The sequence below is a fragment of the Nesoenas mayeri genome (genome assembly GCF_963082525.1).
Source record: "Nesoenas mayeri genome assembly, chromosome: 12".
Lineage (NCBI taxonomy): Eukaryota > Metazoa > Chordata > Aves > Columbiformes > Columbidae > Nesoenas > Nesoenas mayeri.
In genome coordinates, this window is record NC_137547.1 from 18,801,687 (window position 1) to 18,827,380 (window position 25,694).

The 25,694-nt window shown below is 40.0% G+C and overlaps 1 protein-coding gene across 3 annotated transcripts; it reads right to left on the reverse strand.

Annotated features, from left to right (window-relative positions):
* Positions 1-4,419: 4,419 nt before the first annotated feature.
* UBA2 (ubiquitin like modifier activating enzyme 2) lies at positions 4,420-25,114 on the reverse strand. 3 transcript variants are annotated; one of them, XM_080352178.1, is made up of 17 exons: positions 24,942-25,114; positions 21,829-21,912; positions 21,499-21,569; positions 20,313-20,377; positions 19,734-19,834; positions 19,450-19,571; positions 18,641-18,708; positions 16,220-16,341; positions 15,328-15,427; positions 14,605-14,765; positions 12,955-13,048; positions 12,744-12,856; positions 12,127-12,282; positions 11,452-11,548; positions 10,722-10,827; positions 6,785-6,921; positions 4,420-5,505 (listed from the first exon to the last, which is right to left on the reverse strand). In XM_080352178.1, the coding sequence occupies exons 1-17, from the start codon at positions 25,053-25,055 to the stop codon at positions 5,324-5,326; spliced, it is 1,893 nt and encodes a 630-aa protein (XP_080208304.1). In that variant the 5' UTR covers positions 25,056-25,114; the 3' UTR covers positions 4,420-5,323. The 3 variants fall into 3 exon arrangements, with proteins under 3 accessions (XP_080208304.1, XP_080208303.1, XP_080208305.1); XM_080352177.1 differs by having other exon boundaries at positions 24,912-25,114; XM_080352179.1 differs by lacking the exon at positions 24,942-25,114 and adding an exon at positions 22,325-22,433.
* Positions 25,115-25,694: the final 580 nt, after the last annotated feature.

The following is a 25,694-nucleotide window of genomic DNA, read 5'->3' on the forward strand; positions in this document are numbered from 1 at the left end:
TTAGTGCATTTAATAAGAAATAGAAACATTGCATGAGGGTCAGATGGGTATACACATGGCCCCTTATTCTCGGCTGGTGAAAAGTATCAGACTAACTGTATGCACCTCTTTATACCCATTGAAGAAATGAGGTGGACTACGAGCACTGACCTCCCGACCTGACAGTACAGTGCACTTCAGCTGTGACGAGATGCATCATTTCAGAAGAAAGAGAACATTGGGTTGTTGAGAACATAAATTACATTTACATTTCATGGTATTTTCCATATAAAATGGTATTACAGAGATGACATTTGTTAACTGAAAATAACCAACAAATTTGCAAGAAGAGCTGTTCTTTAAGCAGTGGAACTAATGAAGGCCAGTCTCCTACAGGTCTCTAATCTGCATCCCTTGCATTCTCCAGCTTGTAACCTCCTCTGCAAATCCTCAGTTATGCTACATTCCTGTCACCCCTTTAGTCCCATAGAGCTCTCCCACTGCTACAGGATTTACCCCAGTCCTCAGCCACTACATACAGTACCTCCACGTTCCTCCCACTGTATTCACCTATACCCCTCAATAGACTTGTGTCTCTGGCACTCCTTCTCTACATCACCTTTAATTCTCTCCCAGGTCCACCTACGTACAGCGTCTCTCTGTCCCCCTTTGTAACATCCACAGCTCCTGACAGCTTCCTGAGCTTCTAGTTCGGTGCTTTTCCCCAGCACCCTCCTGCTACCTCCAGTTATCACTGCTTTGATGCATGAAATGCAGCAGATGCTGCGTGGACTTGCATCCAGACCCACCAGCAGGCAGGTGTGTAAGCATCACACCTAGAGAGGCCACGTGCCACCGCAGAGGCACTTCCATGGCTCTGTCTCTCCTCGTCTGCCTCCACTTACCTCTAGAATTGCAGCAGCTTTGAGATGACTGATGTCATTGCTTACTGTTTGCAAATAGCTTCAAACGTTGCTGGAGAACGGCAGAACAATTCCGTAAGTATCTCTTCCTTAGGAAATCACACTGAAAATTTCTCACTTTCTCACATCAGTGAAGAAGGATGCTGATGAAAAAGACAAAGATAATGACATGTATCTAAACAGCAGTTTTCTTCTCTTAACTGATATTAAGCTATATCTAGGAGTACATTTATTTACTTCATCCCATTCCTCCCTTAAAAACGAATCAAGGCCTCCAAGTCAAAGCATTAAATTGCCTCCCCCACCTAGTCCTTTGTGGGTAGGTGTATGTTCTCTGTAATCATTCTGCTTAGACACTAGCCCAGAAATAATCTCAGTCAAGCAAAAACCAGATGACTGACTTGTGTAAGATTTGTTGTATTACTTTGGTCCTAGTTTCTGCTTTATTGCACGTTCAGTATTTTAGATGCACAAAATTGAAGGCTTCTTGTCCTTATAGCTGCAAAGAGAAGAAAATATCACTACAGATAGGCACAGAAACAGAACATGGCAAAAACCCCAAATTTCTTTTCCTCAAGTCAGTGTTTATTCAGTTTTCTAACCCAAATTTACAGTTTTGAGGCAGTAGAGATAGGGCTTGAAGCAGATAATATCAATGGTATACACGAACCAAACACAAGCCTGTTTTATCTCCTGGGATCTAATAAATGGTTAGCAAGAGGTCTTTGTCGTAAATGTCAGAATTCGAAATGGCACATCAATCTGCTCGCCAGCTGTCAGAGTCACCAGGCCGGGAAAGCATGCATCTCCCTCTGCAGTTCAACAATGAAATGGTTTCATAAAGTAAAATTAAAACGTCACGTAGAACTACTACAAACATTAAATTGTGATCTACAGCATGAAGTTGTTTTTTAAGAAATGCCTGGTACAAGGTACGAGGCTGTCTGTCATCATGGCCCCGCAGTTCTTTCTCCCGAATGGTTATCGATCACCCCTTAAGGGCGATTCTCTAGATGCTCTGAGGATCAGATAGGCTGCACTTCTGCCTTTTTTTTTTTTTAATTAACAGTAGGATTGTGGGAAAGTCATTACAAATTTCTTCACTGTAAGTCAGAGCAGCTTAATGAATCTCTAGTTAACTGTTTTATGTCATTGGTGGTCAATATTCTTTCCCATGCTCCACTGCAGCAAAGGGATATTGAACTAACAGCATTCAAAGACAGCTACTAGACACTCTCAACTGCATTCAACTGTGCTAAAATATCCCTCTATTTTTCTTGTCCTTTTCATACATGGTACTCAAATTCACTAAGTAAACAAAAAACACTAGTGTCAAGAATGAATCGTTACTATGAAAAGCAGCCAGAAAAGCTTATCTGCTATGGAAATTTAATTCAGTATAATCAAACTAGAGAATGCTGTGTGACAGAAGAGCCAATTTGTATCACTGCAAATAGCAATTTGTAGATTTATTCAATGAGCCTGGCTCAAAAATTGTTAGTGAAGACACAGCCTACATCAGGGTTGCCAAACTAAGGGACTGGGAAGAATTTCTTCTCCATTTTAACATTTATATCTTGTATCTTCCAACTACACTTACTGCTATACCAATGTTAACTGCTATTAGGACTTGAACAAATTGTCAATTTAAAAGTGGCTTGCTTTTGCTTTTTAAATTACTTGAGAGCTTAAGAAATGCTTCCATTTATAATTTGCCCCCAAGGGAAAGACAAAGTTTAAGTTGGAAAATTCTACATTAATGCCATGTTGGTGAGTAGTAGCCAGTTAAGGACATTAATACTCCATCAGTTCTGAAAAGCAGTTTTTCATTTGGCACAGAAGCAGTTTGCATTTTAGTGGTTTATTCAGTATTGCCAAACAACAAGAACAGAACAGCTGACACTATATGAACAGCCTGTCATATGTTCTATAGAAGCAGCCTGTGTAAAGAAAATATATTCAAAATTATTCACTTTGAAGTATTTTACAGGAAGGTTCTAGGAGAATTTCTGCCATATACTTACTACCCAGGCAAAAGCGGCACAATTATATCTCCTAAATACGTGAAGATGTAATTTGTTCTGTAAATTCTAGACTGCCTTTCATGCTGCAAACCAAATGATGATGCATTGTTAAAATTACGTGGTGCTTCTCTAAAACTTAACCAAACCAGTAAGTGTCCTGCAGCAGTACCCCATCTAAGATACAGTACCTGCTTAATACTGAATATTTTTGCAATCTGGCCTTATTAACAGTTATCTACTGCCCTGAGAAGCTATTATGTGTATCTTCTTGGACAGCAGCATCCCAAACTTTAAGAAATCATTTGGGTACTGTCTGATGCTGTTAACACTAATGATTTAAGGAGCAGAAGCCAGTGAGACTGAATAGCTTCTCCTCCTCTTTTTCACTCCCAAATATGTTGTTACAAGTTATTTTGATTCAGCTTATATACCACTCAACTTCTAAGTCATGAACACTCTCAACTTCAGTAAAGCTAATGGAATAAAGTTTCCAGAGTTATAGCCTCTACTGTTAAAAACAAACAGTTAAAGCAAGCAGGGAAATTTCTCAGGTAGTGAGATAGAATCACATTATCTGTTACACACGCCAGCAGCTTAGATAAAGCTTTGTCACATCACAATGAGAAGCACACCTTATTATACAGATTAACAGGCTATTTGACAACTAATTTAATAAACTAGTAATTTTATTTTTAGTAAAGTTTAAAATGTCAGACTTTTGGAAGATGAAATCAGACATATTAAATTCTAGCGCTTCAACTGTTTATGATAAGATCTAGAAAAGCTTCCATTGTAGCACTGAAAACCCTTCTGTAAAGCCCCTCATTTACATTTACCTTAGTCTTATTTACCTCTCAGTCTTCACCTGTGCTGGCCAAGAAGCAATTAACTCAAAAGTACTTAATTCCACAGTGGAGTATTATGCCTCCAAACAAGCTATTGCGCATGACTATTGCTACCTAAGAGAAGAGAGAAAACATTAATTGCACTGTAGAACCGTAGTTTTGCACTGCATTGGCAACTCATCACTGCTGAAGAGCTGGCTTTTGTACCATACAGAAAGAGATGCAGGAACCAAAACCTAAAAGTTTCGGTATTTTGTTTTTTTACGTTCTCCTATACAGTTGACATTTTGTTTAAAATTCATTTAGTTTGCAAACTATAACAGAATAAATCTCGCCTGCTCTGTAAAACTAATTCTGCATACTTATCTATGAACACAAAACTGGAAGTAATTTCATTACAGTGACAGAAATGGCTGATTAATGTGTTCCAAGAATCAACACGGATCATTTTTAGAGCTACCAAAATAGTCAAGTGAATGCAATAGGCTTTAAGATACTGATTCTAGACATTGCACTTTCATCCTATGCACAAATTAACGTATAAAAGAGCAGTGCTTGCTTCTTTCTGAAGGCATGAGGCGGTGAGAGCACGTGTATAGTGGTGCAAACACTCCAACTGAAGAGGCCAATGACTGATTGTCCAAGAAAAACATTCACAAAAAGTTTTATTAAAAAAATTCCCCTTTCACCTCAAACAAGTGAAGCTTAAGTTCTGTACTACTAGGTTATGTTTAGAAAAATGAAAATAATACAGTAATTTTGGAAGGCTATACATTGTAAAATCCTTAAGTCAGCATAAACTTGGACTGTGCAAGCAAATATAGCAAGTATTTCAGATGTCATTTATTTGGTCCATCAGATGTACAGTATAGTAGTATCTGAGTTTACAAAACATCAAATATAAATAACCTGAAACTGTAACAATACACAAAAATTTGCTTCTTACATTGACATATCAGGCAGTACGAGCTGAAAAACTTGAGTAAATTAACAGTTTTACAGTAATGTACATAGTGCCAGCTGAAGTTTAAGAACACTGGTAAAACATGGCACTAATTTGCTTATTGAATTTTCTTCTTTACTTGTTCAGGGTGTGAAAAATGTTTAGGACTAGGCTAAATATATTTTTTCTTCAAGCAAAAAAGAAAAATGTTGTTACCTAAAATCTGGGCACCAGACTGTGACCCTTCACTAAATGAGAGTAAGATTTTCATGTACTATCAAATTATACCTGAAAGGTATTTACACAAAAATAACATGCTTTTTTCATGACCATTTTAAGCAAATACTTATCTGTAAGTATTTATAAACTATGTTTCTACTACATTTAATATACGGAATTAACATGGAAAAACACCTGAAAGAGTCCATTGACATGAGAGCTTTATCATCAAAAGAAACAGAAACCAATTGTTTAAACCAGTGGTTTGGTATTCACTTGGAACAGAGGCCTTAAAATTAGTCTAGTTCTGGACATTTTTCACATCCCAACATCATATGCTGTTACTGCATTACATTATCTGAATCACTTTGTCAAGGGGCATTTCCATGTTCAGTCTAATGCTATAATTTCATCTTGCTCTTCAGTCTGCTCGGTACGCACTCTCTTTGTACTAATGCACTCTTTATCTTCTAATTTTCTCTTGCGGTTTTTGTTTTCCATATCATCATCAACATTGCTTGAAGTACCTTCATCTTCAGAATCAATAATCAATAGATCGTCTTGATCTGGAGCTGCAAAATATATGGTTTTAAATTCAAACGGATGCCTACTCTCAAACCAAGTTTCATACATAAAAGTAAGAATGTCTCTAATACAAAAAAAATACATGTTGGGGCATTCTTTATCCATAATCTTTGTCATTCAACTGCAAGAGCGTTTTGAATTTCTCTGAGATTGGTCCAAAATAGGCTTTTCATATGGTTATCCCCTCTTCACTAGAGGTATGGAAAATATTGCATTAACTCCCCAAAATACAGGAAAGGCATTAGTTAGCAGCACTCCCCCTAGAGCCAGGCCCTGCGAGAGAACACGCAGAGGGAGCAGCGGAAGGGTGAGAAGAACTCAACAATAACAACAGGTAGTATAAAGAAGGGAAAATAGAAGCAAGTGTCAACTTTTAAGACATGAGGTGGATTTTGTTTGTTTTGAAGTACAAATTCACTGTAAAAACCAATTCTATGCTAGGTTTTAAAATAGAATTTGAAATCAATTTTAGCAACACTCTTAACATTCCGTCTCCCCTGAAACAGGAGGTGGAAGTGACTGCATATCTGTGCACGTATCTTAAATATGACTGACAGGCAGAGGAACATAATCCAAAAGTGTAAGACAGAACTACAGATATCTAACTTATCTGTCACAACAAGTATGCAGATTCATGCGCTATCCCTATAAAACAGTATGAGGTTTACGGCACATCAGCCTTCAGTGCTTAAGCATCCCATATTCATTGAAGTTAAACTCTTCTGAGTGTATTCAAAGAAACACTCTACATTAGGAAGGTGATGGATAGCAAATACTATCTTCTTCTTGTGCTCTGCTTGACAGGTGAACAATAATTATTTTATACACAGATAATAAAGATGTCTTCTTAAATTAACAAAATGAAACATGAGCAAAGGCATCCACAAAGCAATTTTTAGTCTGTAGGGGAAAAGTAACAAATTTGGTTGATTCTTTTTTTGTTAAGCAATAGTGCGACCATCAGATAGAATAGGTCTAACTTTATTTAAATCACTCTGCACTTAAGCTGATACCCCACAAAGCCCTTGTGAGTTAAATAAATAATTTCTGTATCTTTACTGTAAACATCTGTAACAATCTTAAGAGTGCATTTTGTAAAAATTGTAAATGTGCCATTTTTCTCTTCAATATTTATACATGGGGCAACTTAAATGCCTTTATTTCATGTTGGAAAGTTAACTGTCTTCAGTTTTACGACTTACTTTAATTGGACTGCACTACTGAAAGACTATTTTGTTTTATTTAATATCAATTACTGTTATTTACCTGTTGATGTTGAGGGTTGTACTCCATCATCACTACCATTGGTAATGTTCTTAGATGTTGGTTCTGATGGTTTAGGGCCAACTTTTTCAGGGGTATCACCAACAACTTCAAATTCTACATCTTTTTCTAGGTCTTCACTGCAGAAAAATACATATGCTTTTGAACAACCAAGTGAAAATAAAAAACCCCTGTGCTTTTCACAAAGAAAGGATGTAATTCAAGTACTGGAGCACCCCGCAACTGTGACAAAATGAGAAAAGCATATTAAAAAAAGAGGAAAATCAGTTCAGTCCTCCTTTATGATTTATGCTTTGTCTATTCATAAACACTGTTCGGCCCAGCGCCATGACTTAAAATGCTTCAGAATGAGAAGAATCATTACCTGAGCTTACCTTTCTTCCTCAATGTCACATTCCTGTTCTCATTGAAAGTGCAGGGTGTTAATTTATTGTATATAATATGTATATTACTTATCTAGGGTTAAATATACACACCAATTATTTCAAAGTCACTTCTATTTGCATTGCTGTATCTGAATACAGGTGGGCAAACAGACAATCTACAAACCCAGAAGGCTGGGGTGTTTTTGCCTTTTTAAAATTTGGTTTTGGCTTTTAAACGGCAGTTTCTCGCTTGTTGGCTGGCCCAAGAGTAAACTGGGTTTTGCACTGTATTTTTATGCTGTGTAATGACAAATTATTCATATAAACTTTCTCCAGCTACTGTTGTTAAAAACCAAACAGCACAAACAAAAAAGCTAAACTGTATACATTCATAAAAAATAACAATTCCTCTTTTACCCCTGTATTTTCTTTCCACAGCTTAATCTTTGAGCTTTACTCATTAATTTAAAATTCTGAGTTGGAAATTTCCTGTGGAACTGTTATGTATATACATACATACATATATATATCTATATATATGGGCTGGGCTTGTCCCAGTGGGGCAGCATTCTAGAACTGATGAGGACCAGGTGGCCTCCTATGCTCCTAGGGAGAAATGGGAGTGCTCTGCTCGCTCCTTGAAATGCCTGTACACCAATGCGCGCAGCATGGGGAATAAGCAGGAGGAGTTAGAATCCTATGTTCGGCTGGGAGATTATGACCTGGTGGCAATTACAGAAACATGGTGGGACAGTTCGCATGACTGGAATGTGGTCATGGATGGCTATGCCCTTTTCAGAAAAGACAGGCCAGCCAGGCGTGGTGGTGGAGTTGCTCTCTATGTGAGAGAGCAACTACAATGTACTAAATTCTGCCCAGGAGTGGATGATGAGCGAGTTGAGAGTGTATGGGTCAGGATCAAGGGGCAGGCTGGCAGGGGTGACACTGTTGTGGGTGTCTGTTACAGGCCACCAGATCAGGCTGAGGAAGTTGATGAGGCCTTCTATGGGCAGCTGAGAGTGGCCTCGCAGTCACAGGCCCTGGTTGTTGTGGGTGATTTTAACTTCCCTGATGTTTGCTGGAAGGACCATTCAGCCAGCCAGCCACAGTCCAGGAGGTTCCTCCAGTGCATTGATGAGAACTTCCTCATGCAGATGGTGGAGGAGCCGACTAGGAGAGGTGCACTGCTGGATCTCATCCTCACTAACAAGGAGGGTCTGGTCGAAGCAGTAAAGGTTGAGGGCTGCCTGGGTTACAGTGACCACGAGATGGTGGAGTTCAGCATCTTGTGTGGCAGGAACAGAATAGCAAGTAGAATTGCAACCCTGGACTTTAGCAGGGCTAACTTTGGCCTTTTCAAGCAATTGCTGGGGGAAATCCCATGGGCAAGACTGCTTGAAGGAAAGGGGGCCCAAGAGAGCTGGATTGCATTCAGAGATTGCTTCTTCCGCGCTCAGGATCAGAGCATCCCCACACGTAGGAAGTGAAGGAAGGGAGCCAGGAGGCCTGCGTGGTTGAATAGGAATCTATTGGGTATGCTCAAGCAGAAGAGGAGAGTTTACAGGTCATGGAAGCAGGGGCTGGCCACTTGGGAAGAATATAAGGCTGCTGTTAGAGGATGTAGGAAGGCAGCTAGGATAGCCAAGGCCTCCTTAGAATTACAGCTGGCGAGAGGGGTCAAGGACAGCAAAAAGAACTTTTTCAAATACATAGCGGATAAAACTAATACCAGAGGCAATGTAGGCCCACTGAGGAATGGGGTGGGTGCCCTGGTGGCGGAAGATACAGAGAAGGCAGAATTACTGAATGCCTTCTTTGTCTCTGTCTACTCTGCTGGAGGCTGTCCTGGGGAGCCCTGTACCCCTGAGACCCCAGATGAAGCCAGGTCAATGGAGGAGCTTGCTTTAGTTGATGAGGACTGGGTTAAGGAGCAATTAAATAGACTGGACATCCATAAATCCATGGGTCCAGATGGGATGCATCCGCGGGTGCTGAGGGAGCTGGCTGAGGTCATTGCTGGACCGCTCTCCATCATCTTTGCCAAGTCTTGGGAAACGGGAGAGGTGTCCGAGGATTGGAGGAAAGCAAATGTCACTCCAATCTTCAAAAAGGGCAAGAAGGAGGACCCGAGTAACTATAGACCGGTCAGCCTCACCTCTGTCCCTGGGAAAGTAATGGAACAACTTATCCTTGGTGCTATCTCAAGGCATATCAAGGATAAGAAGGTTATTAGGGGCAGTCAGCATGGCTTTACCAAGGGTAAGTCATGCTTGACCAACCTCATAGCCTTTTATGAGAATGTTACAAGGTGGATGGATGATGGCAGAGCCGTGGATGTGGTCTACCTTGACTTCAGTAAAGCCTTTGACACAGTCTCCCACAGCATCCTAGTTGCTAAGTTGCGGAGGTGTGGTCTAGACAATAGAGTAGTGAGGTGGGTTACAAACTGGCTTAAGGAGAGAAGCCAGAGAGTGGTAGTCAATGGTGCGGAGTCTAGCTGGAGACCAGTATCTAGTGGAGTACCTCAGGGGTCAGTACTGGGGCCAGTATTATTCAATATATTCATTAACGACTTAGACGAGGGAATAGAGTGTACTATCAGCAAGTTTGCTGATGACACTAAGCTGGGAGGAGTGGCTGACACGCCAGAAGGCTGTGCTGCCATCCAGCGAGACCTAGACAGGCTGGAGAGTTGGGCGGGGAGTAACCTAATGAAATTTAACAAGGAAAAGTGTAGAGTCCTGCATCTGGGCAGGAACAACCCCAGGTTCCAGTATCGGTTGGGAAATTACATATTAGAGAGCAGTGTAGGGGAAAGGGACCTGGGGATCCTGGTGGACAACAGGATGACCATGAGCCAGCACTGTGCCCTTGTGGCCAGGAAGGCCAATGGCATCCTGGGATGTATTAGAAGGGGGGTGGTTAGTAGATCAAGAGAGGTCCTCCTTCCCCTCTACTCTGCCCTGGTGAGAACCCATCTGGAATATTGTGTCCAGTTCTGGGCCCCTCAGTTCAAGAAGGACAAGGAACTGCTGGAGAGGGTCCAGCGTAGGGCAACAAAGATGATTAAGGGAGTGGAGCACCTCCCTTATGAGGAAAGGCTGAGGGAGCTGGGTCTCTTTAGTTTGGAGAAGAGGAGACTGAGGGGTGACCTTATTAATGTTTATAAATATATAAAGGGTGAGTGCCATGAGGATGGAGCCAGGCTCTTCTCGTTGGCAAACAATGATAGGACAAGGGGCAATGGGATCAAGCTGGAACACAAGAGGTTCCACTTAAATTTGAGAAAAAACTTCTTCTCAGTAAGGGTGACAGAGCACTGGAACAGGCTGCCCAGGGGGGTTGTGGAGTCTCCTTCTCTGGAGACATTCAAGACCCACCTGGACATGTTCCTGTGCAACCTCACTTAGGCGTTCCTGCTCCAGCAGGGGGATTGGACTAGATGATCTTTTGAGGTCCCTTCCAATCCAGAACATACTGTGATACTGTGATACTGTGATCCATATATATAGAGAGATATATACACACATAAATAATTATTTCAGAATCCTTACCTGTGAAGCACATTGATTAACAGCGTATAGTCCTGGAGGAAATCATCTGCTTGTAGTCGAGTGCCATTTCGAATTCCAAAGTCTGATAATTTTCTGTGGTTATTTGCTACAAAAATAGTGAAAAACTACAGTGTATACAGCTATTTATATAAAGATCCTTTATACCTCAATAAATATGATGAAATGAGTACTCCAGAAATTTTATGTAGAAACGTAAGATTAACATTTATTGGCTATATTTAAAGTAAAAGCTGACATTTAAGCCCATCAGGAGTTAAAACTACTTATGGTTGACTTATTTATCCCTCAAGCATCACATTCAAACACTTCACTATTATTATATTTAGGAACATTTTGGAGATAATATTTGTAGTACAATAGTGCCTACAAGCATCATTAAAAGACGACAATCTAAGAACAAGAAAATGAACAGGACTTGGAAACAGAGGAAACTAACTGGTGCACTTTTATAGCTGAATACCTATTCTTGAAAGGAATCCTGACACTCCAGGTGAAAAGTACTTTACACAGGAAAGCAGAACTGGACATGCAAGCTCAAAGACAATACCGCTAGCTATTCTCGAGACACTGAGATACTTGCAAATCCAGTTCTCTTCAAATGCAAGTCTACGAGATGAACACTAGAACATTTGCTATACTTCCATTCTGTATATCTTGGTTTCTTCCTAGTTTTTATCTACTCTTATCTAAAAAGCTTCAATATGCATACCTTCTGTTTCTCCTTCTTCTGAAGAGATAAGAATAGTTCCTTTTCCATCATCTATTTGTACATCTGGTGCTACCATAGCAAATTTTTCTTTCACTATCTGAAAAGATGAATATGATTATTTAATCAATATCTGACTTTAAAACACTTACAAAAGAAAGAACCTTGAATTAGGTTGATTTTCTTATCCTGGCCCACTTTCAGGCATCTGCTGAAAGCCTATACTTTGTGGTTTTGGTTTTTTGTTTGATTTTACTTCCACGAACAAAATAATTATATTTTTGCTGTCTGAAACCTACAGGTTCAGACACACTGGAAATAATTCTAGAGTACTTTATAAAATGACTGAGTTACAAATCAGTTGTGATTACAGAACTGTAATGTGGCTACGGAACTATTAAACCAAAATACAAATTTAGTTTTTTGCTGTTAGATATATATAGGCTTCAAAACTGCAAAAATACAAAATACAAACATTCTTTCACAAGATAAACAAGCACACATAAGGAAGAAGCACACTGGCTAATCTAGATCCTCTTGTAGCTGAGAAAAAGGCAAAACTTAGAGCAAATATAAACAGCTGATGTTCAGTCAAAACGTACTGAACAAAAACCTAACTGTAAAATAATTCCAGTATTAGAATAAAAATGAAAGCTGTCGCTAATATTCAAGATTTACCTTATCCTGGAGTGTTAACACAGTAACTTTGTGTACATTAAGTTTCACAGTCACTTCTGGCTTACTTGCACAGACATAACAGTTAGGATTTGGTGGATCCAAAGCACAAGGAACCAATAGCTTCTTTCTGGGATTTGGCTGCTTGTTCAGAAAAATCTTGAGAACAGACAGGAATAAAACAAGTTATTCTGTACATAACAACACTCAGAAAAGCTGCTTTCCTAAAAATTTATTCTGTTAAGCCTCACAGGGTGTCCTGGTCCCTAATCCGCTTTGACATATCTGCTGAACAGGAGAAAGCGCCTACTACACACAGCCAGTCCGACACAACACCTGTGCTGACTGACCAGCCACGGCCAAACAGCCTGCTAACGTGAAACAACTCCGTTTCAACTGATGTCAATCTGGTTCTCTCTCCTAGCCAACTTTTATTAAGTCAAGGGGATTTAATGATTCTTGAGACTTCTGCTTCTCTTTTCATTGTGGCTCAAAGTTCTCAGTACGTTCAGAATCTACTGAAGCAACAAGTGAGAAACAGCAAAACTATACAATAATCAAAGTCACTTTTAAACAACTGATAAATAATAAGAAAGTAGAAGTATCTTATTTCCACTTACCGTTCTGCACTGATCTATTTTTCCTGATAAAATCTTCAAACCCTCCAGCACTATCAGACCAGCTATTACAGCATTAGTAGTAGCTATAGCTGGGATAATATTTCCTGCCATTGCTGTAAAATAAGCAGGAATATGCAGATTTTTAACAAGAAATGAAAATGAGTGGTTTAGATTATTATTTAAATGGAACAATGTTATATTTTATCCTTACACTTGATATCAAATCTGCTCTTCATATTCATACTGAAAACATGCATCCTGAGGTTCGCAGCAGAAGTGACAAAATCCATTGCAGAAGGGTCATCCTGACAGGAAGTTAACACACAAAAATATTTCAGAATCAGGTTACTCAATGGAAAAAGTTTGCAACACATGGTTCCTAAAACCTTGAAAACAGAACGTTTTTTAAAAAAAGTTTGTACAATATTCCAAAGTCAACATACTTCCTCCTTCAGATGGTATGTTTAGACAGAGCACTAATTAAATACACGTTTAGAAACTGTACTTAGTATTTCAGTAGTGAATCAGTGTATTAGTATTGATAAAATGTATTGATAGTATTGATAAAAAACGTATGTTCAAAATAACGTCTAAATCCTATATCTTGCAATGTTTTATGCTCAGTTTCAAAAACTGATGTTCCAGAAGTATTTTTACTATCTGTTGTAACACTATTTACTGTTTTGTCCCTTCCTGTCCTGCTTTTGTTAAAAACAAGTTTCTCTTTCAGTGAATTTGCCTGTCAGCTAAAGCTTCATATTAACTGCATTTTCCTGGAGAACCAGACACATGTTTTGGTAAACCTAGCAATGGAATGCAAGGTTATTGATAAGCATGGATGGACATCTCGCGAGAGGGGCGACGAGAAACAAGTGACCAAGAAACTGACCAACTGTGTATAACATTCCATTCACGTGAATACTTCATATAGAAGTGCGAGATCACGAGGATCTCGTCCTTTTTTTTTCCTTTTCCCTATGGCCGACATTAGGAGAGGATCTTGCTAATCGTCCCTGCGAACTGAGGCCTAGTGACAGACTAAATCCAGCTCCGGTTGGCTGCAGAGTCCAGTCCAGGACTTCGGGTGCCGGCTCTGCAGTTGCTGAGACTTTCAAGATTGGTTTTGTATATTTTGTATTATTTCTCTCTATTCTTATTAGTAGCATTAGTAAAACATCTTTAATTTTTCCAACTCTCTTCTCTCTGTCCTTCTTTCCCTCCCGATCGCCTGTCCTGAGTGGAAGGGGGGAGAGGGAGGGGCAAAAGAGGGAAGTGGGGGGGGAGAGGAGGTTAACAATACATCTGCCAGGGTTTTATTGTCACCCCGCAATCTTAACCCTCGACACTTCCATATTTACAAACTAATCTTTTTTTCTCATGCCAAGTGACAGCTGACCACAGGAAGATTACACTGGCTCTCATGTTAAAAGCTCTCGTTTTTTTTCAGTAAAACTCGTAATAAATCTCATCCCTATTGTCAGAGCTAATTACCATGTACCACCCAGTCGAACTCTAGCTACAAACCACAGTATAACAGCATGTTTTATGGAAAGCTAAAAAGGAAAAAATGAAGTTGCATTATTAAAATATTTTCAAAAATCAAAATACGACAAATACTTCTGAATTTGTGCTTTTTCAAGTTGGTGAATTAAGTTATTTTACATCACAATAGTTAATCCTTACACTCAGTGAGTTACAAAATACAGAGGCTTTCAAGTATATGTTTCTTTACATATGAAAAATGCTTTCAGTGAAGTGCCAGATTTTTTTGTTCTATTTTGGAATAACAGCAAATGAGTCCCATTAACATTTGTACTACATATGAAGAGTATTACTGTTCTTACGTATTTGGCAAACTAACCTTATCCCATATAAGTTCTGCTCCATCCCCCTTCTCAGCCAGGTGAAGTCTCAGGGTTTCAACACTCTTTGAAAATAAGTGTGCATAGCTCTTGACATCGAGAACCTGCTGATCCTTCAACAGTGCGGACGATTCATTTTGTTGGTCAGATGTGTTTTTCTCTTTGGGAAAAAACAAAAACAAAACCAAACCCAACAAAATAAGATCAAGAATACTTGTAAATCCCATGGAAGTTCTCTCAAAGAGCTAAGAATATTCACATTTCGGTAATATTAAATATTTTCTAAATTGAAGAACGATAACCTTGAACTACAGTAGCCCCAACATTTTACAACAAACCTACGTTGAAAACTGCAACTACAGTTACACTTACACTGATCACCCAGACATGCACAAATTACAGCAAACGTAAATTTTCAGCAAAACACAGTATTCAGAGATAAAGATATCAGTGCTTACGACAAGGTCTCCTAGAATAAGCTGACATATAATTTTGTGAAAAGTTCATTTTCTACAGCCAGTACTCTATAACAATTTCAAAATGGTTTTAGAAAAAATGTTTTCTATATAGAGAAAAATATAAAATCTTCAAGAATCACAAAGAATTAATATGGTCGTTAACAGTACTCGGCTGTGATGGTGAGAAAATGTTCGTATCACAGAGATGCATTAACAAACAGGAGGGGTGACTAACAAACACACAGTGAGAGGATGGACAGTTACCTTGGTTTTGTACCTCAGCCCAGTCCAGTGGCACTGGAGGCTTTCTTTTCCTCCACAGCTTATCCATTGTCAGCAGGTATCTAATGTCATCTTTGAAAAGCTAGGAAACGTTAAATTAAAGAAAAAAAAAAGGCAACACAAACACCAAAAACATTAAAATGAAAGAGGTAAAGAAAGACATACTTTAATTTTACATCTGCTACGATATTGAAAAATCAGCATTAGATTCATAAGGTTGTTTTTCTCCTTGAAAATATTTTCAACCACATAAATAAAAAAATCGAACCCCACAAGAAAAAAAAAATTGAAAAACTTATTACCCATTCTCTAACATTTATTGCATGAAACAGACACAGCTGATTAATGTGGGGGAGTAAAGTAAAAATGAAGAAACAACAGTCAAAACAGTGGGTTCATGAGCCTGCTAAATCCATCACTACAGCTCTTTGTATACTCAGAGATATTCTTACCTACATGCCTATGAATTATTACTACCTATCAACACTACATTGCATTATATTCGCTTTTTTATCCACTTTCAGCAACTACTTAGAAGAAAGACTCCTAAACCGAAGATGACGGATAGCTTTCAGGTCCTCAGACTAGTTCTGATTATGGCAAGTGAAACTCCTGCAGAATTCATGTTTACCTTTTCATATTGAAAATAATTCAAGTGAAGTTTTTTCTGTACAGTATGGACAAGCTGCTGAAGCCATCTGTACAGACACAAAACAAGCAAGTTTTCCAAAAGACCAACACTACAGCAAAACTGGTGGAAGTTGTAACATAATTGCGTAATTGATGGCTAGCACTGAGTGTCCAAACTGGGTTTTGACTTAAAAGCACCTCATGCACTTCAAATAAAGATATTTATCAGGGGTAAGTAAAATACCTTAGTAAAAAGTTTAACTGGATCGTATCCAGTTGATTTAGCCCACTCCTTAGTTGAAACACGTTTAATCTCACCATCTTCATTGGATGCTCGTGCTCTGGCTTCTGCTTCTGCTGGCTCCCCTATTAACAAAGTGTTAACCAATATTTTAATTCAAAAAAAAGGAAAAATCACATCCTAGTATTTCCCCAAGAGTAAATAACCAAAATTATGCAGGGACCATAAAGAGGCTTTAATGTGCCCAATAAAAACAGAATTAGGCACAGTGCAACTAATCCTGTTTGCTTCTGCAACTCCAACTCACTAATTTAACTTGATGTCACCCAATTCCTTTGTTGTCAGATACAGTGAACAATTGTTTCCTATTAATTTTCTCCACATAACATTGTGATTTGAGAAAAATCTCTAACCATTCCTTTTAGCAGTCTCTTTTCCTGGCTGAAGAGTCAGGTTAGAAATTCAACACATACCAAAAAATTAATCAGCTTCCCACCTCTGGTTATTCTTATCCAAAAAATTCCACACACACAAATGCTATTAATTTTCTGTTGCTTTCCCAGTTACATCCAGGAATTGCTATTGTGATTTCTAATAAGCAGCAAGTTTATGTTTTCATAAAACTATCTATTAACATCTTGACTGAGAAAAATCAACTCAGAGACCACCATCACTTTCTATGTCAATTTGTGAATGTTTCTTCCCTTTCACCAACGCACCATTCGCATAATTTCATATACATCTGCACCAAATCTACCCAACGTCTCATTGCCTAGTCATTCTGTATTGTGAAGTTTTCTACTATTTTCTGCAGTTAGTTCTCGTCTTTATTATTCTGAGTGACTTTGCTTAATCATGTATGCCGAACAGCATTGGTCCCATGCCCAATATGAAACACTTCTCTTGTCACCATTTATCTCTGTCATTTAAGTAGTTTATCTTCTGCAGGATCTTAATCCTTTTTTTCCTCATGTCTGCTTAGATCCTTCAGATTCCTCAAAAAGATTTTGCGTGCCCCCCACAGATTCAAAACAGTGTAAACCAGATGTGCTTGTCCACAGTTTGCTGATTCCTTCAAAGGACCCACAGAGCCATGCAAGGAACAACTTGCCTTGCAGTGACTCTTCCCTGATACATCATTCATCCACTGATTCTAGAAAGCACTATCGCTATGGACTGTTTGCTCACTACAGACATGAGGCTACAGCTCAGGCCTTCTTATAATTGCCCTGGTATCTTTGTTTAAGTCAGTGGCATTGTGTCTGCTACCTTCCAAGTAACCCAGCAGCCACTGTTTAAATGAGTTTATAACACCACTCTTTTTAAGACTCGGCTATTTCAATCTGTACTTCCAATAGGAACAACCTGTCAGGTGATCAGTGACGTTCAGAGAATCTGAAGAGTCGCAGGATCCTCTAAGCTCCCTCTCCCAAGTCCATTCATTTATCAAAGGATGCAAAAGAAGCAACAAAGATGCTTATTCACTTTTGCAGTAACTAGTGTTACTGTTCTTACAGAAAAATACTTAACATTTACAAAAGCATCACTCAAAATGGGCATATTTCCTATGCAGATTAAGAATTAAGTGTTTCAGGCTAGATGAGTTCAAACACAATCCCTCAGCTAGGAGTGGAAAATGCAGAATGACTGCAAATAACAGCCAGTCCTCAGTTCAAAAGACAAGCCTCCCAGCTGCAGGGAAAGAAGCACTCCATCAAATCCAAATATACAGAGGATAAAGCGAAGATCAGTTGTATTTAATTTGCTCCATTTTTGCTTCAAGTTTCTGTGCACATTGGGAAGACCGTTTGCTGCAGAGGGAACAGGAGTCTCCAAACAGATCCACGTCTATTCATCTAAATCATGTATTTGACACCTGGATGTGTGAATTGGAAATATGTTCGTGAGTGTATTGACTGTGTTCCTCACAGCTGTTCTACCCACACTATCTGAGAACAATTAGTGAATGTCAGTGACCCATCTTACACTGTATTAAAAAGTTTTCACAACAGCTGAAGTAATCATTTTAATAATGTTTTAGGCTGCCCACAAGGGCCACAGCTCTGACAGGTGAAACTATTAAACTGTTGTAATTTGGAAGAGTATTTTTTGCTTATTCTCCATGCAAAACCCACTGGTACGCACTACACATCCAATTAACTGAAAAACACTGAAATCGTTTCAAATATCTAATAAGTGGCAGTATGAGGAAACTAAATTATGCAGTGTACATGAAGGTCTGTAAGGGAAACTACTGTTAACACATCCCAGACTCCTGTTGTCCAAGGGTAAGGCAAAGGGAATCCTCTTAAAAGAAAATGTAGCTGAACTCTCTAACCTTAAGAAATGTACAGAAACAAATCATAATCTCTGAAATAGAACATTTCAGTAACAAGGTAAGCTCCCAGTTAATGTCACACTCACAGGCAGCTTCAGGATCAGCTCTGTCAGGAGACACTTCTTGATCGGCATCTTCTTCTCCAAACAACTGGCTATATAATAATCAAGAACAGCAACACAACACTAGAATTTCATCATATCTGGTTAAAGACTTGAAATATTTGCTAACAGATATATATCCACTTTAGAATTCTTGCTACCAGAATGCCATTTCATACACTGCTTTCAAAACTGTTGGGATTCATCACATGTGGATTTAACACTGACAACACAAAATGTCCAATACAAAAATGAATTTAACAAAACAGTTCTCTATAACTCAATAGTTCACCTAGCCTTGTATTTATATTCCAGTACTGAACGCATTGTTTATAATCCTCCAAGATGCTAGCAAACTTCACATCTGTTAAAACATGCCTTTAACTGAAAAATGGGTTAACTTCACACAAAGGTGGAGATTAAAATACCCTCAACCTACACTGGTGTGCCAAACTACTCTGCCAGGTTTTCTGTGATATTAGAGCAAGACATAAGTACTAACCAACCAACCTTCTATCTTTATATTAAAAGAAAAAAAAAAACCAAACAACAAAACATTCCAAAACCAGGTCAAAGAACTGGAGGTTTTAGCTATAATCCACATTCATTAAAAACAAACAACACCAAAAAACAAAACCAACATCAAACAAACCAACCCAAATCACACACAAAAAACCAAAGCAAACCAAAAGACCCACTCAGAGCGTGTGTCCACTTTATTTTTCTGTCTGTAGGTTTAGAAACCAGAAGAGTGACCACAGTATCCGTTTTCTTTTTTTAAAAAAATCACTTACTTGAACAAATACTTAGCCCAAACAATGCAATGGATAGGTTCCGATGGCGTATTTCGGATTGTGCAGCCTGGAAAAGTCTTCTGAGTTGGTTTAGGATGACATTCATAACATTCTGTCACTCCCTAGGGAAAAGTGAATTATTTACTTGTCACACTGTGAAGGCTACTGATAGTATACGCTTTTACCAGATGAACTGTAACTGTATCTCAAAACACCCAACTCCCTGTTGTCTAAAATAGCCAATGATTTAAACTTGAAGCGACAAGAGTAATACACAATCTAACCTTTTTAATAACTGTTACTTGTCCAAGGTAGCCTGCAGTCCCACTCTCTATAAGAGGAACATCAGCAGCCAGACACATCCTGTTCACGTGGTTACGGGCAGCTGCAAATCAAGAGGTTTTAAAGAAAAATTTGAATAATTAGAAAAAAATAGTTTCACATCTCCAAATTCAAACTAGCCTCCTATGCATTTATCCTTAATCTGCCTTACTTCATTACAGAGGACTACAACTTTTTCACAAAGTCAATTTTCCAATTAACATAAAATATATCAACACTATTAAATATAGCAAACTCAACTAAATAAAGTTACATATGTACACAAAATACTCATCAGTTCTCATAAAGCAGCAACACAGCAGTTTATGCTTACTTTCAAAACACCTGTAAAAGCACTAACTACCCTTTCAAGTTTCTAGTGAAGCACACAAGCATGAGTCAAACTACAGATGGGATAAGAGGATACTTGTTATTTAACTGAGACGGCAGAAATACACATTAAAGAACACATTAAAGTTATGTTTCTATGAACAAGCAACAGTATTTCATCTCCAATATAAAAATCATAGTGGAAACTTCACCTCTATTATCCAGAGCATTCATAACCAATGTGAACTGGCGGAAGAACTCTACGTTATAGTCAGGGCTATGGAAAAGAAAAACAATACTCAAAACGGCATATTGAAGTTGGGGGTGATTATGCCACAACAGAAACTATACAGGTAGAAAAGGTGGATTGATCTTTGGGTGATAAATTACACATATTATAAATTGACTGGTAGCCTTTAACTGCACCATTTGTCTTCTGCCCATTTTAAAGCTTGGGGAAATCATGAATTTTATGCTGTTGGAAGGAAGCAACTGCCATTAGTACTAATTTGACCCATGAAACAGGGAGACAACAAAAAAGTGATTATACTGCTCTGACCTAATGAGCAAATTGGCTGAGTTCTGGTAACTGACCCTAAAAACCATCAGCTGAAGCTAAGACATGCACTCTGCAATTACCATAGCTCAACAGACTGTTGGTAATTCCCTATACTGTGAGAGCCCAATTGGTTTGGACTGTGGTTTCCTACCCTTAGGAGCCAAGACACAGGATTTGAAAACGTTGCCACTTTAGTATCTTTACATTGCATTTTTCAGGTTTAAAGAAAAAGGTGGCAAAGAGACAATAAAGAGCAAATAAGATTAACAGTTTCAGGAGAAGGATGCAGTGAGTCAGTTTCAGTGTCTATAGCAACATCGGAGATCAAATCTTAACATTACAGAATATAAATTTTTAAGAAACTGGACAAATAAAAGTTAAAATATGGGAAACAGTTAATGATAATCTATATAATCTTGTACTCATTGGTTATGGACCACAAAGACTAAATTTAAACAGTTTGGGGCATATAAAAATGATACTCAGTTAACTACACACACACACAAAGGACATCATTTTTATAATCATAGACTCAACAGTCACACTTATTTTAATCTCATTATTGCTCAAGACACCAGGGCATCCTTACAGTGTAGAACCTTATATACTAAATGTTGCTAAGAGGATGAAAAACAGACACAAGCAAATGACTACAGCTTATTGCCAGAGCTTCAGAAAACTCATGCAAAATCCACACTCCCTCAGGTGTGTGGTAGTGTCATATTTACAGCTGTTTCTTACTGCAGTAGCTTGGTAAAATACCTTAAAGCACACCACTGTAGCACTGAAATAACACAGTACTTGCAAACCAAAAAGGTAGAGCTTAAAAACAAACATACTTCATGATGCTATCATGGTAAGCTATAATATTAGCTTCTGGACAAAACTGTAACACGCTTTCCTTGGCAACCTAGAAATAAAGAAAACAAAAACAAATCACTAATTATTTATTCCTTCCTTCTGGAGGTAGACTCAAAACCAGTTGAGTATTGAGTAAGTTGACTACCTTAAGAGATTTAAATTCTTTAATTATGATATGTTGTGGAGAGCCACGGCCAACCAAGCAACACTTACCTCTTCATGGCAGAAACAAAACTGTGACGCGTTTCTAACATGGTCCATAAAATAATACTGGGTAAGTAAGACCTGAGCTTTCACTTTTTCCTCACCTGTGATTTTGATCTTCCAACATGTTTCTTTTGAAACAAAAACTGCCTGTTGAGATTGCTGACATCGATAGTATCCAAATCAATCTAAAAACACATAAGAGACAGCCATTTCACTTTTACAGAAATAAAAGGGACAAAATCTTTAACAGAGTTTGAAGCAAAAGTGATTGACCAAAACGCATAAACTTGACAGCCCTCTTTTTAGATCTGCATGTAGGTGTTACATCTGCATTACAGCAGCTGTGGAGACAGAAGTAATCACCTGATCATTTTCAAGAATCCACACATTTTATATAATTACTGACAATGGAAACCTATATCAAAAATTAAGGGCTACATGACAACAAACTTTCTACAGCAAGAGTTCCTACTAAAAACACACAGGAATTTTGAGATATGCCTGCACAGTAATTAACACCAAGACACAAACTGATTGTCTTGGCTGACGCAGGATACAGATTTCAGTGAGAATTCCTCAGGAGCACAGTGTACAAACCCAGAGGAGACAGAGCAGAACTCGGTTGAGATAAATCCAGTCTGGCTCTACACGGGACTAACCGCCCTCCACGCTGGTCTGTCCCACGCTTCCCCGAGGTCCAAGAAAGGCTGCTTGGCAAACTAATTAGTACTTCCGCCTTATATTTGAACATGGCTTTGAGCAACTGAATCAGGACACTGAGGGCTGCACTGTCATCCAATCCATACACTGCAGGGCAAAAGTTTTGCTGTTTGTCACCAGGACTAACTGCTTCAGTGCACGTTAAAATATGAGGAAGTGTAGATATGTGATATATACTAGAATATTAAGTCTACTTACAAAAAAGCCCCAAACATCCACTCACACAACCAGGTACCACAGAACAGTTGTGATGTACAACCTCAAAGGATGCCATGACTGTAATTGCCCTAACAGCAACGTTTCTATCAATATATGCACATCGTACTTTCAACAATTCAGAAGATATATTCCTACCTTCGCTGCCACTACTTTTCTTTTAATTAAAGAGCTTCTGTGATCAATGACTCTTTTTAGAAGTCCTCTCCCGTCTCTAACATTTCTATCTAGGATGGGAGGGACACAACTTTTTGGAGCCTCAGAGATATTTCTCCCAAATTCCTTGATAATGCTGACAAACTCAACACAGTAACGCTTTCAGCTAGGTGGAGAGTACTATCATTCTGACTGCACAGCATGAAGTTTAGACATGATGCACTGACAGCATTCTCATGTGCTTTTAATTTTATTAACCAAACTTCAATAATTAAAAGTGTGTGCCACGCATTTCTCATTGAAGATACTTTGCATACAAGATCCAAGCTTCAAAGTCAAAATGCCTGTTTAATTTAAGGAGTACATTTTAATCCACTAAAAACTGTAATAGCTAAAGAGTTTTATTGAAACACTAAATAAAAGCACCTGTGGATACAGAACAAACAGAAAATACACAATGTTTCAGAAATGTATTGTAAAGCAGACACTGTTAATCTTTATTGGCCATAGCATCCCAGTAACTAGAAGACCATGGTCTTCTATCTTTTCATGATAATGGTGTTTGCAGGAAAATACACTTCTACCTCCTTTCCTTCCTCCTAAGACACTCCCTGAAAGTGCTTAGTCCACAGCAAAGAACCCAAGAACCTAAAGTGAAAACGATCAAGTGCACAAAACTTCCCAGAAAGCTTTTAGTATCTTCCCTGGAGACGATAACAAGTGCCATAAGCTACAACAGAAATCAGCACTACCAAGGCCAAAAGAAGCAAAGGAAGTTCTTCTCCAGAGAGAATACTTGAGACCATGAGACATCAAGAGAAGCTTCAGTCTGGCTAAGAATGATCAGGATTTCACAGTTCTCATATTACAGTAACTTTTATACTGCTCCCATTTTTGTGAGTTGGAGGAAAAGGTCTCAGAACTTCCTAGATAACATATATATTCATGTTCTTAATTCTGATTTGGTTTACGAGTAACTTGATTTTGTTCTTCATTCATGAGGACAACAGCATTGTCGTTCAACAAGGTATATTTAATGAAATGACGTGAATAACAAGGCAAACCAGTAGTTGTACTCTCCTACAAGCTGATATGGGGATAGATAAAAACTGTTTCTAAGATGCTTTGCTCAGCAAGCCTGACTGTAAAAACATACTTCTTACAACTTGTACAAAACTCTCTGACTTGACTCCTGACCAGGCACACAGAAGTAAAAACATATTAAAGGAAGCAGACATGGGCTCCAGCTGCATTTGTACTCCCGCGATTTTTAAAAATAATTTATTTTTTCATAACTACAATATGAAATTAATGAAGGGCTAGAAACGAGATAACCAGAGTTTTGCTAATAGCATTTCTCTCTGTCCCATTTTAATTACCACCTTATCAATTCTGCCTTTCCTATACCCATCCAGAGATCAGTAGCAGGAAGCAAAAGTGAAAGCAACAGCCCGCGGGAGCTGTTGTAACCGGACCGCTAAGACTGTTCTACAACTCGGAGCCTAAAAATACCGTTCACCTCCCGTGTGTTTTGTTTTTCGCTGCAATCCAGCCCTGGACCACGATCCACGGATTAGTAAAGGCGGCATGAGGCAAAGCTAAGACTAACGAGCTATCGCCGGGCAGCAAACCTGGCGCAGCGCTGGTCCCAGATTTTACCTGGGGCTCCTAGAGGCGCAGCCGCTCGGCCGAGCGACGGCCGGACCCGCCGGGGAAGGCGGCCCGAGCCGCGGGGGGAAGGCCCGCCCGTTCTCTCCCCCTCACCCGGAGCTCGCTCCGGCGGGCAGCCCGGGCTCAGGAGCCCGGCTGTGAGACGGGGGGACGGCTGGTGCCTACAGGCCGCAGCCCCTTTGTGGCGGAGCCCGTCCCGGCGGCGGGGGCGGCGCGGCTGCCTCGCCCGGCAGCTTTGGCGGGCCGGAGCAGTTTGAAAACACGCAGACAATGCGGCTGGCGGGAGGGGCCGCGCCGCCACAGCGCCCCCGCGGCCCTACCGCCGCGGCCCCCTCAGGCCCCCCGCCCCAGCCGCGCCGCCGCCCGCCGGCCCCCATCAGCGCCGGCCCCCATCAGCCCCGGCCCCCGCCCCGGCCCGCACCACGTCGATGTTGCTGAAGCCGGTGAGCACCAGGTCCTTGAGGAGCTCGCAGCCGATACCGCCAGCTCCCACCACCAAGAGCCGCGCCTGGGCCACGGCCTCCGCCAGCTCGCTGCGCAAGGGGCCCGACACCGGCGCGGACATGACGGCGGCGAACGAAGCGGCGGCGGGAGCGACTTCGCGCGGTCTCTCCTCAGCCGGGCCGCACTCCGGACAGCGAGCCTGGGCGAGACCAGAGCGGCTGCCGCCCGCCCCGCCCACAACGCCCCCTGCCGGAGCGGAGGGCCTCGGTCTTCTCCCGCCCACCGCCCCGGAAGGCGGCAACGGGGCAGGAGCTCGGGCGTGTGGGGCGGACGAGCCCGGGGTTCGAGCCCCGCTGGCCGCCTCGGTGGGGCCCGGCCCCGGGGGCGGCCCTCGCCCGTCTGCTGCAGCCGGGGCTGGGCCCACACCCTGTGCGCTCGGGGTTGCTGGGGAAAGCGCGGTCCCAGCACCGTGGCAAGCACGGGCAGCTTTCCAGGGGTAACGTGAGCTTTTAGCCTAAGTAAACTGATTCACTTCTAGAAAAGGACACAGTGAACTACAATTCTTCCTTAAAAACAGTAGTTTTGTAAACATGTTCCCTCATTTTAACTCCCTCCACCCCCCCCGTTTTTTTTTTTAACGCACATTTTTGTGCATTAATTTATGCTGCACCATTAAACCTGTGCAAAAAGCTTTAAGGACACTTACTTAAATTACTCCTCCGTTAAGGCAATTAAAATACTGCAATTTAGACTAAACCAA